At 49.1% G+C, this 14167-nt stretch overlaps 1 protein-coding gene across 1 annotated transcript in view; it reads right to left on the bottom strand.

Annotated features, from left to right (window-relative positions):
* Positions 1-447: 447 nt before the first annotated feature.
* The window catches only part of LOC138583278 (zinc finger protein 282-like), a 176327-nt gene continuing 162607 nt past the window's right edge, over positions 448-14167 (bottom strand). Inside the window, exon 7 of the mRNA XM_069655378.1 lies at positions 448-1838. Within this exon, the coding sequence (XP_069511479.1) occupies positions 1189-1838 (650 nt within the window). The 3' untranslated portion in view covers positions 448-1188. The remainder of the gene's footprint in view (positions 1839-14167) is intronic.

The raw sequence follows: 14167 nt of genomic DNA on the forward strand, positions 1-14167 counted from the left end.
GGGGACCTCACCAGACAGGGAGTGGTGAAAGTGGGTGGTGGGGTGGATGGAAAGGGATGTGAGAAGAAGGTGAGTGCAGTGACTGAAAACATGGCAGCACAGCAAGGGATGGGTGAAGGGTGCCAGGAATTGTGCAGAATGAAGAATAAGAAAATTGACCATTAATGGGCACATCCTCTTTTTGTCTGGCAGGCTATTGCATCTATAAAGTGTTAAACAAATGAAAAGATTGTGTTTTATTTTGAATTTTGTGTCTTTAAATGGTGGTTCAAGTATCCTCTTGACCCTCAAAAAGGTGACTCAAGAATATGAATGAGGATGGGCATACCATGTGGAGAAACACGATTTGTAAGGCAAATATTCCTAGCGTTAACAGTGAAGCACAGCTTAACACGCAAGTAGACACATGGAGGCAACATGGTGCATGCTAAATCAACCAGAAATAAGTATCACCAATCAGAAACAATTTATTCATACACATGTAAGCACCCTCCGGCTACCAGTGCATTCTCCGTATCCACATTACTAGGATTCCTCTTCAAATAGTTGTTATAGCAGAGGTGTGGGCATAGTTACAGAACTGCCACAGCAGAAACAAATTATTAAAGCAAAGTATGCCGTTAAATACAGAATCAGAGCACAAGTAATCGAATCAACAGTTATCATGGGTCCGATTAGATTTACCCACTGAACTAACCACACCTGAAAGTTCGAACTAGATCGAAAACATTTCCAACACGGGTAACAACACTGATTGTCAAAAGATATGAAGTCATGTGTTCATTTCTTCTTCAGAGAAAACAATCAGCATTGAACAACTGAAGTATAAAAGTTAAAGAAGATATAAATGCATAGAAAACAAGGTTGACTTCTAGAGTGATCCTTTCGAGAGCCAGGTTAAACCTCTTCAACATTGGGCTAGACAGTTGTTGTATAACATGATTTAAGATCATAGGCTTTGTTCTAGTTGTCAATTGGTTGATGTCAAACTTCTTAGCATCACTGAATTATGCTGTATTTTTTGGTAAGAGATCTCCCTCTTCTTTTCTAAGTAAAGACGCCCCCAAGTTGGTTAAATGTCTGTATGTACACAAGGGTTAATACCAAACCTTTCTGTTGTAGGGCACTAGGATATTATTTTTCTTAACTATTGGAAGATGTGTTTCTTTCTACTTCGAGACTCCCAGTTTACTGTGTCCAGCCCTCTGGGCTCTCCGATTGTGAACTTTGGATTATTCTTTCTTGATATCTTCGTTCTTCAGTGTGTATTCTTTTGTGTTCATTGAGATTGTATTTCCTGTTGAATCTTTTGTGGCAGTCAGTGCATGTGTATGGTTTTTCGCCTGTATGTATTGTCCGGTGCCGATTAAGATCCCCCTTTCGACTGAAGCTTTTGTCACAGTCGGTACATGCATGCGGTCTTGCCTCTGTGGGAGGTCTGTCAAATCTCATACCCTCCTCCTCCTGACTGAAGCGCTGTTCATATTCAGTACACATGTATGGAGTATGTGCTTGCTCTGTCTGTGGAAGGCATGCACTCAGAATTGTGTTGCTCACATTATTTTGACACTCAGCATATGCATTTTCTCTATCTACTGTGGCAGTTTCATGCTGTAAAGGTTCATGCTCTGGGTTTATGAAGCTACTTTCCCATTGAACAGATTTCTTGACATCCATATCCTGATTATTTTGTGGCCACAACTGGCATCTGGAATCGGAATCCTTTTCAGGTGTCTGTACCACCATCCCATTTGTGTTAAATGTTTTACACGGTTTAAATTTTCCTATAAATATAGGGTCTGGAGCTTTACTTTGTCTGTTCATGGTTCCATCATCACCTGTTGGAATACATTTGAATTCTGGTTATTGCTTCTTCATATTAGTACTAAAACAGTCTACAGAGATAGTAATGCACTCCAAACAGCAACCCCAGGTGGCAATATCAACAAGACAAAGAAACATGCGTCACTGATGTACCAAGAAGATAATGATCGCTCTGTAAAGTGGTCAAAAGAGTGTTCATATACACTCAGTTTTCAGTAATACTTAAATGTATGAAAAATAATGTATCATGATCTGCTCAAAGAGGTTAACTGATGAATAGTTGTGATCTGTTTGGTTTTGTCACATAGAATACTCTCCATATCATAAAAAATACTCAAAAATACACTTTTCATGGTGTATCCCTTAAGATATTTACTTCTTTGTCATCCCCATGGATGTGTCTTCAGCTGTTTTGTGTGTGTGTATATGTATATATATATATATATATATATATATATATATATATATATATATATATATATATATTATGATGCATTACTCACCGTAATCGTATTTCTGGTGCTTGTATCTGCTTAGGTTCACATGCTCTGCATAGTCCAACATCTAGTGGAAGTCGCAGAGTATTACAAGATATGTTTTTGAAGCTCGAAAATGGACGACAGGGCGCAATTATTAATACTATTCCTAGTGTGATGTGTACTGTACCCATGGTCCTTCATGTGTCTAGGTCCCTCAGATTGTTTGTTTCTGACATGAGGTTGCATGAAGTTTAGCGTGAGTACAGATGTTGTAAAGCAGAAACAGAAAACATCTATGCCCTTCAACTGCAGTAGGGGAGGGAGTGTGGGCGCATGTGAATCTAAGCAGATACAAGCACTAGAAATACTATTACGATGAGTAATGTATCCCTTCTGGAGCTTGTGGATCTGCTTAGATCACATGCTCTGCATAGATTAGCGAGCAGTATCTGGAGAAGGAGGAGGGAAGTTAGAAGCTACAGCGGCAAAGAGATGTTTTAGAACGGCTTGTCTCACCTCTGAATCTGCATTAAAATGTGTGTCAATGCAGTAATGTTGTGTGAACGTATGGATGGAACTCCATGTAGCAGCTTTGCAGATGGCGTCTAGAGGGACATTTGCAATGAAAGCTAAACTAGCCCCTGTACCTCTGGTAGAGTATGCCCTTGGGGTAAAAGGTAGAACCTTTTTGGATAGGGAATAGCAGAGTTGTATGCATTGGACTATCCATCTGGAGATGGTGCCCTTTGATATGTGATCGCCTTCTCTACCAGGCACTACAGAAACAAAGAGTGGGCCTGTTTTCCTTAGGGGTTTTGTTTTGTTCACATAGTACAAGACCACCCTCCGTTCATCAAGCGTATGGAGGCTTCTTTTGACCGAGTTTGATGGATTCTGAAAGAAGGTGGGACGTTCTATGGTCTGGTTTACATGGAACTTTGAAAGGAACTTAGGTGAAAACCTAGGACGTGTTCGGAGGACACCCTTGTCCTTGTGTATGATGAAAAAGGGGTCTTGTACAAATAAAGCCTGTAGCTCACTGATTTGTTTTATGGAGGTGATAGCTATCAGGAATGCAGTTTTACAGGTAAGATGCTTAAGACTGGCCTTGTGCATAGGCTTGAATGGTGGCCCCATGAGCTTGGAGAGCACAACATTGAGACCCCAACCTGGGGGGGAGGAGGGATTGGAAATTGGGGGTATAGTCTCTTTACCCCTTCCATGAAGAATGCCTTGATGACAGGAACTTTCCACCAGGACACCCTGTTCTGTGAAGTGGTGTAAGCCGATAGGGCCGCCAGGGTGGAGTCTTGTAAGTTAAGCATGTAGTGTAGAATGTTAGCTGGAGAAGATTCTAATGGGTTTAGTGATTGTGATGTGCCCCATATCACAAATCTTTTCCACTTATCAAAATAACAGTGCCTGGTGTTGGGTTTTCGTGCCTCTTTAAGCCATAGCTTAAGTGTGCAAGGCCCACACCTGTGGAACCTGCTTCCTCCAAACTTGAGAGCTGTTGAGTTAACTGTCAAGTTTAAAAAAGAGTTAGACGTATCTCTTTAATCTGCCTCCAGATTAGACTTTGTCCGTATGAGTTGCTTTCTTCTGGATCTGGTACTGTCTCGCGCCCCTGAATCTGCCCCTGGTATTTTCCCTCTCGCACCACTATTAAATACTGTTTGTTTTCGGCTGTTTGCCATGTGGTCATTTTGTGTGCGCGCCCTGAGGCCCATGGGCTTGTGTCGCGCGGATATAAACACTTTTAATAAATAAATAAATATCCATACACATTTGTGGAAGGTTTAAGTGGCCAAACTCTATGACTTCAGGAGTCAAGCTGCCAAGTTCATTGATTGTGGGCGTGGGTGGAGGGATGCCCCGTTGTGTTGTGTCAACCTGTTGTACGGGCACGGGAGATTGATAGGGTCACACATCGCTAGTTTGAGCAGATGTGGAAACCAAGGCTGTCTTGCCCACATAGGAGTAACAAGGATTAGGGTTACTTTTTCCTGGTGCATCTTGTCCACGATCCTGGTCAGGAGTGGTGTCAGGGGGAAAAGCGTAAGAAAATGTCCCTGATCAGTTCATCCACAGGGCATTGCCCTTGGACCCTGGCTGGGTAAACCTAGATGTGTAGTCTGGGCATTGAGCGTTTAGCTTTGCGGCGAACAAGTCTAGTGGGCGGTAACCCATAGTGAGAATATTCCGTCTAGGATACCTCTGTCGAGTTGCCACTCATGTTCTTCTGGTAGAGGGTGTCTGCTTAACGTGTCTGCCAGAGAATTGAGTTCCTCTGGAACATGTTGGGATGTTAGAAACTAGTTCCGCGTGAGTGCCCACCTCCATATCTTCTGGGATAGTTTGGACAGACGTAGAGAGTGTGCCTCCCTGCTGGTTCAGACAGAACATGGACATGGTGCTGTCTGTGAGGACCTGCACTATCTGACCCTGGAGATGTTGCTGAAAAGCCTGAAGAGCTTGCAGGACTGCCAAGAGTTCCAGGACGTTGATATGTCTTTGGGCAGTAGCGGGTGTTCACACTCCGTCGGCTGTGTGGTGGTGAGTGAGGCGTCTGTAGTTAGGATTGCTTGGGCTGGTGGAGCACGAAAAGGCTTTCCTTTTAACAGGTTGTTCTTGGACCACCAGCGAAGAGCCTGAACCAGGGCTAGTGAAACCACCACTAGATCGTCCCACTGTCCGCTTGCCTGAGACCACTGTTTCGCTAGCCATTCCTGCATTGGACGCATGAGCACGCGCGCATGAGGAACTAAATAAATGCAAGAGCCCATCATCCCTAGCAAGCGCATTGCATCTGGCAACCAACCTTGTATTGATGTACCTGCAGCAGCATATTTCGTACTCTCTCGCTCGATGGGAATGCAAGCTCTTCTTTTGATTCTAGGACAGCCCCCAGAAATCGTTTTGTTTGGCTGGAATAGACTTGATTTTTTCTCGTTGATGGAGAAACCCAGATTAAAAAGAAGGTCTATAGTTTATTGCGTATTTAACCTGCAAATTTGAGGAGATTCCCTGGTGATCAGTAAGTCGTCCAGATAAGAGTATACTGGGATGAACTTTCTGCGCAGGTGTGCTGCCGTTACTGCAAGCACCTTGGTGAACACTCTTGGTGCTGAGGCGATCTCGAATGGGAGTACTTTGAACTGGTAGTTTACTCCCGCCATCTTGAAACACAGGTATTTTCTGTGCGCAGGGTGCATTGAAATATGAAATTATGCATCTTTCATGTCCAATGTCGCCATGTGTTCTCCCCATTTCAGGAGTGCAATCACCTCCTGAAGCATGGTCATATGAAACTTCTGTGGTTTGACTTATTTGTTTGCGGGGTGCAGATCTAGTACTGGGCTCATGGTAAGGCCTTGCTTTGGCACAAGGAAGTATGTTAAATAGATACCCTTCTTTACCTGGTTCGCCGGGACGATTTCTATTGCATCCTTTTAGAGCAGTGCCTTTTTTTCCTCCAGCAGCTTGGCTGTTTCTTCTGCTGTTAGTTTCTTCTGTCTTGGCGGGCGGTAAGGTGGTTTCTGAAGCAACTTGATGCAGTACCCATCTGCCACGTGGACAACACCCATTTGTCCGATGTTATCCTCTCCCATGCGTGGGTGAATTGAGTGATTCGCCCTCCTACTGGAGTTGCATGGGAGGGGACTTGAAACAGCGTGTCATTGTTTGGGAGGGCCTGAGCCTCTCCCATGTGAGGTTCTGCCTCTACCTCTGGCTCTTTTATTCCACCTGTGAAAGCTGGATGAGGAACCTTGGCCTTGAGACTGGTTCCAGGACGAGGACTGTTGTCCTTACTGAGAGTAGCCCGAGGAACCTTGACCGCTATGTCCCCGAAATCTCTTCGAGTCTGTGGAACCCCGTTGGGAATAAGGTCTGTTAGTCAGCTGCCCTAGGTACTTAAGAGTGTCATACTCATCCTTGGCACTCTTTAGGGCGTCATATACGGCCTTACCGATTATGACATTTGCTTCTACTGGCATGTTCAGGGGGGTTGCTTGGGTCTCTAGCTTAAACCCTGATTGCCTAAGACAAGCATGCCACTTAATGAGCGTCCCTTCGGCTATGATGCATCCTGCGCTGTCCGCGACATCAAGGTTGTTTTTCAGGATGCAGCTTTAGATTTGTTTGCCTTATGAAACAGTCTTAAGCAGTTGGGCTTTTAGTGGTTCTGGGACGGCCTGTAGTTGTTGTTCCAGCTCGTCCCATTTGTGGCAGCCGTAACAAGTCCACAAGGTTGTCTTGTTAGCAATTCTTGTCTGGTACGCTGCAGAGGAGGCTACTTTTCTCCCAAACGTGTACATCTTTTTACTCTCCTTGTCTGGCGGGGCTTCTTCCAACGCCAGGGGAGTGCCTGCCCTCTTTCTGTTTGTGGGAACTACCAGCGAATCTGGTTTGAGCTGGCCCTTAATGTGCAGGGGGTAATTGGGTGCAGGCCTGAACAGTTTTTCTATTCATGGGTTGACCGGCCTTGTAAGATTAGGGGTTATGAGGGATGGTTGAATACGTCTCTGGATTGACTGTAAGAGAGGTCTGAATTGTGTGGCTGCCTTTTTGTCCCCCAGGATGTTTTCCACAAAGTCCTTATCGACTTGTGTCTCCTCAGTGTCAATGTTGAAATTTTGTGCCGCCTTTAGTAACAATTTGTTATACTGTAGTTGATTGTCAACTGGTGAGTCTGCAACCGGCTGGTCCCGATGGTCTGGGCTGTACTATATAAATGTCGTCATCGTCATTATCGTAGTACTGGTCTTGATCCTGGCTATAGAGATCCCCCTGGGACCCTGCTTGGTCATTATGAGTCTTGCAATGGGTCTTGATACTGAGTGAGGTCTTGGAGTGCTGAGGCCGGAGTGCCTACAGCAGAGGTGCCGGGTTGTGGCTCAAGGTGAGATTCTTTGGCAGGGAGAGGCCCTGGCTGCGAGTACTGTTAATTGATCTGGGTGTCTGTCCATATAGTCCACGAAACAAGACATTCTCCCTAAAATGTTGTTAAATTGTTCTGGAGTAAAACGACATTCTGGTGGGAAGCCCGAGATGACAGGGCCCTGGAAATGGGTGACATCTTTAGTAGGGGTGGTTTTTGTGGGAATGCTGTCTTTATGGCGCATAGGCCCAGAGAGGGGGTCTAAGGGAGTGCAAGACTCTGTCTAGGTGGCCTCAGGAGTTAATGGAATCGAAATGTTGGTTTTTTTCGGCGATCTTGCCTTTAGAAGAGAGGCGTGAACATGTTTTTGAATTAGCGCTTGTATTTTCAGGGCTTTTTTTTTTTTTATATAATTTTGTTTATTTTAAATCAAGGCAGAATGATAAATACAGACATTACATGCAAGGGTTATCTCAGCAAGTTGACCCCCAGTCTTTAGACTCCCCCTGTGTCTTCTCTCTCTGTCCTCCTCCCTGGATTATCAGTCCCACAAGCTCTGCGAGCGGGTTCCTCCCGCCCAGGCGGTCTGGCCGGAGTCTCAGCGGTCAGGAGTCTCCCTCTGGGCTCGCCTGGTTCGTCAAGATCCAGAGGGCTCTGGCGGGCCTATAGGTCAGGGCGGGGAAGCGCTGGTCGAATTCCAGGACTGGGGCCCAGATGTTCTGAAAGCGGTGTAGCATCCCCGCTCGTGCTGCCGTTACCTTCTCCGCTATCAGAATGTCCCATACTTTGGTCCACCATTGAGCAATGTGGGGGCCTTCCGGGGATTTCCAGGTTCGGGCCACCACCGTTTTCCCTGCCAGTAGGCAGTGAGTCAATAGTTTCGCTCTGGCTCCGGAGCGCGGGTAGATCCCGGGAATTGGAGCTCCTAACAGGATCGGCTCCGGTTTCAAGGGAATCATTGTTCCGGTAATCAGCGAAATAGACTCTAGACAAGCTTTCCAGAACGGTCGGATCTTCGGGCAGTCCCACCACATATGGAAGAAAGAGCCAGGGAGGCCGCATCCTCTCCAGCAAGCGTGGTCTATCTGGGGGTTCATATGGTGGAGTCTGAGGGGCGAATAGTACCATCGCAGCATGATTTTGTATGCGCATTCTCTGTTGGTGATGCAGGTGGATGCGGTATGTGTTCGGATCCATATGTCCACCCAGGTTTGATCCTCTATCGGGTGTCCCAGGTCCGCTTCCCATTGGGCCATACATCGGGTTCTTGTGGTTAGGAAGTCGCTTAAGAAGCGTCTGTAGAGGGTGGATACGCTGCCGCGAGTCGGGAGGTCTCCTAGGGTGAGTTCCAGGGCAGTGGGAGGACGGGTCGCTGCTTGCAAGGTTTGGGGGTGTGAGCACCAGTGGCGTAGTTGGATATAAGTAAATCTGTCACATTCCCGAAGTTGGAACTTCTCCTTACATTGGGCGAATGTGAGCGGTTTCTCCCCTGTATACAGCTGTCTATGGTTTCTAGCCCACCTTTGGTCCAATTTTGGAAATTGCGGGGATGCATGCCCGGTGCGAACATTGGGTTGAGAAAGACCGGGGATCGTGGGCTCAGTCCTCTTGGCACTCCCTTTCGTTTCAGCGCCCAGTCCCAAGTGCTAAGGGTGTGTTTGGTCGACAGCAGGAGCTCTCCCCCATGGGACCTGAGGGGGGGCGGGATATGTGGCAGAAACCGCAGAGGCAGGGGGGTCCGCGACTGTTCCAGCTCCACCCATCTCGGGCGGTCTGTCGTATTTTGCCAGGCCTGGACCCGGGCCAGTTGGGCTGCCACTCTGTAGGCCTGAAGGTCTGGAACCCCCAGTCCCCCCAGTTTGGGGCTCCCCAACATAGTTCTAAGAGGGATTCTCGCTTTCTTACCTCTCCAGATAAAGTTCAGCATTTTCCTCTGGATCCCTCGGAGAATCGGAGTGGGGATTGCCACTGGCAGTGAGGCGCATATGTATAGAAATCTCGGGAGAAGGTTCATCTTGCATGCCGTGATGCGTCCAAGCAGCGAAATCTCCTGGGTCCCCCATCGCTTCAAATCGCCCTCCAGTTCCTTGAGAAATCGGGGAAAATTGGATTTGTACGTCTCTTTTGGATCCGCCGGAATGTAAACCCCCAAATAGGGGATGGCGCTCCTTTCCCATATTATCGGGCACATCCTAGTCAGCGGCTCTCGCTCTGCTGGGGTGAGGCCAATGCCCAAGGCGGAAGATTTATCGAAGTTTATGGTGAGGCCCGAGACTTCGCCATAGCTGGTGATTTCGCGAATCGCATGTTCAAGCGATGAGGGGGCCTCCGAGATCGTAAGTAAAATGTCATCCGCATACAGGGCAAGTTTATGATGTGAAGGGCCGCTTGTTATGCCCTTGATTTGGTCATTCCGCCTAATTTTTTGTGCGAAGGGCTCCATGGTGAGTGCAAAAAGCAAGGGCGACAGCGGACAGCCCTGCCAAGTCCCGCATGACAAGGGGATTGGATCCGAGAAGTAGCCGTTGATCCTCAGGCTTGTTGTAGGTCGATCATAGTTGGCCAGCACCATCGTTCGGAACGCCGGTCCGAAGCCGAAGGCCCCTAAAGTGTGTCCCATAAACGTCCAATCCACCCTATCAAACGCCTTAGCTGCATCGAGGGCCACCAAGATTAGTTTTTGGGAGTTCCGGGAGGCGAGGTCCACCAGGTTCAGGGTTCTCCGGATATTATCGCCTGCGGTCCGGTGCCGGATGAACCCAGCCTGGTCTGGATGAATGATATTCGGCAGGATGCGATTCAAGCGGGTCGCCAAAATGTTCGAGTAAATGTTCGCATCTATGTTCAAGAGTGCGATGGGTCTATAAGAAGTTATGCTTCTTGGGTCTTTTCCAGGTTTAGGCAGAAGGATGGTGGTCGATTCCTGCATCGATGGGGTCACCTCCCTCGTTTCCCTGAAGGAGTTGAATAGGGTGGTGAGATGGGGGGTCAGTTGCGACCTGAATAGTTTGTAAAACCTGGTTGAGAAGCCATCCGGGCCAGGGGCCCGTGATTTGAGAGATTTGATGGCGTCCTCAATTTCCTCCCCCGTGATGGGCTCCTCCAGTTCATCTCTCATTGCGTCGGAGAGCTGGGGCACCTCTGCCTGCCGAAGGTATTCCTTCTGTTGTGCTGGGTTTCGTGGGGTTGCCTTCACGGTTTGGGCCAAGTGCTCAATTGCGAGGCGTTGCTTCTCGGGTTCTGAGTATAGTATGACCCCGTTGGTGTCTCGCAGGCCCATGATCGCGATGCTGCGTCTTTGCTTGGCTAATTTGGCCACCAGGAACCTGTTCGCTTTGTTGCCCTTCGCATAATACGACTGTTTGACCTTCGCCATTAGTTGGGCGGTTTGTTCCGCGTAATGGGCTTCCAGCCTTTTCCGCGCCGTGCGAATGGCCCCTTGTGTTCTGGGGGACCAGCCTTTCTCCTTGTGGAGTGCCTCGGCCTCTCTCAATTCGAACTCCAGGGCTGTCCGGGTTCGTCGTCTATCTCGATGGTAGGCCGCACCCTGGGCTATCAGGGAGCCCCTGATTACTGCCTTCATGGCGTCCCAGTTGTTTGCTAATGAGGTGTCTGAGGCCAGGTTTTCCACAAAGAAGTTGTTTATTTCCGTTGCGATCTTGTCTCTGGTGGCCATGTCGTTGAGGATTGTGTCGTATAGCATCCATTTGCACGGGGTGGTGGGGTCAGGGTTCTGAACCCGAAGCTCCAGGAGCACTGGAGCGTGGTCGGAGATCGCTCTTGTGCCGATAGTGACCTTCTTAACTGAAGGGAACGTGTGAGGTGAAATCAGGAATAGGTCAATCCTCGAGAAGGTGCGGTGGACATACGAGTAAAAGGAGAAGTCCTTATCATCAGGGTGAAACACCCGCCATGAGTCTATTATCTCCAGGGTCCTAAAAAGACGAAGGAGGCTGAGGGTCGGGGGGTGTGATCGGTCTTTAGTGGGGTCAGGGACCCCGTTGAAGTCCCCACCGACGATCGTTTGGCCCTCCATGAAGTTGGCGAGCGATGTGCCCAGGGCGTCATAAAAATGTGATTGTCCAGAGTTGGGGGCGTATACTGAAACGAGGGTGTACAGGTCTCCCAACAGGAGACATTTGATCGCTATAAATCGGCCTTCTGGGCATGTCTTTGTTTCCAAAATCTGTGGGTTCAAGTCTTTCCTGAAGAGAATCGCTGTGCCTCCTTTTTTGCTTGTGCCAGAGGCAAAGAATTGAAGCGGAAATAGCCGAGACCGAAGGCGGATACATCAGCGGGCAACAGATGGGTCTCTTGAAGCATGGCAATCGCAGCCTCCTCGTTGCGGAGTTTTAATAGAATTGTCTTTCGCTTGTTAGGAGAATTCAAGCCATTAACATTCAGGGAGAGGATCCGAAGCGACTGAAAGTCCTCTGGGGGCTCACTCTCCGTTCCCTGCGTTAGGGGGGGGGGGTCATGGGGTGGAGGTTCAACTGCCATGACTGACGGAAGCACTCACAAAATCATTCTGCGCTTGAGGTTTTAACACGAAATCCCAACGGGGGATCTCAACTTTAACAAGGCGGTAGACCGACTTTGTTAGTACGGTCATACCTAAGGCCAACAGGGCCAATTGTCCCATATTGTGGGTTCCCAAGGAACAGAAGAGGAAAGTATCCTTGGGGTGGGTATGAGCCATGAGAATGCCCCGCCGCCGTCATGTACTTAAAAGAGGTTGGCATGTAGGTAGCGGGTTCTGATTCAGACGAGCATATCTGTGTCCCGGCTAGCTCATTGACGGAGCCTGGGACCGTGGAGGCGTCCACGTTCATCATTTCTTGTTGTTTCGTTGTATCGACGACCAAGGCGTGCGTTTAGCTTTGGGGGAGGGAGGCGGACCAGGGTTCTCAGTCCCCTCTGAGAGTGGCGTGGGAGGGTCCCGGGGAGCGGTCGAGTGCAATATTTTCTCCGCGTCTTCCAGGTGGCTGATTCGGCGTAGGGTGCCATTATATGTGAATTGAAGAGCTGTCGGGAACAGCAATCTGTAACGGATCTGTTGCTCCTGGAGGAATAATGTCAGAGGCCGAAGTACTCTTCTTTTCTGGAGTGTGAGTGCCGAAAGGTCCTGGTAAATTTGAAGAGGGGTGCACTGGAAAGTGATCTCTTCACCTTGGCGGCTGATCGCTGATATCGCTTCTTTCGTTGTAAGGAAGTGGACCCTAGTGATCACGTCTGGAATAGGGTCCGAATCTGTCCCGCGGCGCTGGCGAAGCCTGTGGGTGCGGTCCAATATGAGCCGAGATTTGTCCAGATCTGGAAGTAGAGCCTCGAAGAAGTTTGCCACGTAGTCCGCTAGCTTGTTATCTGGGACGGAGGATGGAATGCCCCGGATGCGGAGATTATTGCGTCTGGCCCTATTTTCGAGATCTTCCTGTTTAAATTCCATGGCCCTCATTACAACTCAGGCGTTAAGGGTTAACGCCACCGTTAACCCTTAACGCCTGATTCCCACCTTAACGCCTGCTTTTTGCAGGCGTTAAGTTCCATGGTGCTAAGGCACCTTGGTGCTAATTACGGCACCGTAATTTACGGTGCCGTAATTAGCGCCTTCCCCACTCCCATTATGCCCTATGGGGCAAAAATGGGAATGGGGAAGGGGAAATGGGGATTTACCGCCCCACTCACCTTGTAATGGGGCGGTAAATCCGCCATCCACCATGGTGTAAACGTAGTTTACACCATGGTGGTAAAGTTGGTGCACTTAGCACCTCAGTTGTAATGAGGGCCCATGATCTCGCATTTGTGATGCAGGGAATCGATCGATTTTTGCATTTCCCCCAGAGCGGTGGTGTGCTCCTGGGCATGATCTTCGATCTCTCCAAACCTCTGCTCGAGTTCTGTGACTCTCTGATCTGTTTGGTCAACTTTGGTGGCGAGTTCCGAGAGGCAAGCGCGGAACTCGGATTTGATGTCCGCCATGAAGGCTATTAGGTCTCCTTTAGTGGCAAGCTCGCCCCTGTCCTCTTGTTGCTTCTGTGGGGTCAGTTTGGGAGGTTCCTGTTTCTTGGGTTTCTCTGTAGCCGTAAACATGGCGGAGATATCCGTGCCTTTGCTCACTTTTGTTTTTCTCGACATGTTGCCCACGCCAAACAGTTCCAGTCGGGAGACTAGCGGCAAAGCCCAGGACGGTGGGAGATGGCAGCTGGAGAAGATGGGTGGGCAGGGGCGCCCCAGGAAGGGTGGAACGGGGGGAAGGACTTCGGTAGGGCTGATCCAAGATGGCCACAGTGGTCCCGACTTGATCTGCAAAGTAGGGAGAGGAGTGGGGACCTGCTCTCGGTAGCAACCCAGAAGGGGTCCAGGCTGCCCAACCGAAATCAGGGGGTTCTATATTAGGTACCGCTCCCCCTCTCCGGCTCTTCTGCCTCCCAAGGTCCCGCTACCGACAGGTGCGGAGCGTGCTGCCGAGCCCCGGTACGGCGGCCATCTTAGTTTCGTCCGTCGGGTACGGGAGAGAAGTTCAGCTTCAAATTTCTAGTAGAACGCCGCCACGGTCGAAGACGATGTTTAGCCAGGTTATGCCATGTCGGTTCCGGTCGCTGTAGATGGCATTAGCGACACGAAACCCCGCCTAGAACCGCCAGATTTCGACGGCGGCGTCGGACATCCCACGGGCGGCCTCAGAGGAGCGACCACATCGATGGCGCTCCAAGCCACGCCCCTCAGGGCTTTTTTTTAGGAGATGCTGTGATGCCTTTCAATGCCTGTTCTTTGGCTCGCGAAAGGAGAGATTTTTTATAGCAACCTTTTCTTTCGGTTTTCAGGAGCGGTCAATGGGCGAAAGGGTGCGCGATGGCCCAGGGGACAGTGATGAACCAGAGGCTTTATCCCCGGTCATCGCATGGGCCTCGACGCTCGACGGTGTCTTCGAGAGTCGGCCCGTGGGGTATGTCTTTAGCGTGTTTGTGCTTGCGTGTGCCGT

The sequence above is a fragment of the Ambystoma mexicanum genome, chromosome 3q (genome assembly GCF_040938575.1).
Source record: "Ambystoma mexicanum isolate Mex_15411 chromosome 3q, UKY_AmexF1_1, whole genome shotgun sequence".
In the NCBI taxonomy this organism is placed as follows: domain Eukaryota; kingdom Metazoa; phylum Chordata; class Amphibia; order Caudata; family Ambystomatidae; genus Ambystoma; species Ambystoma mexicanum.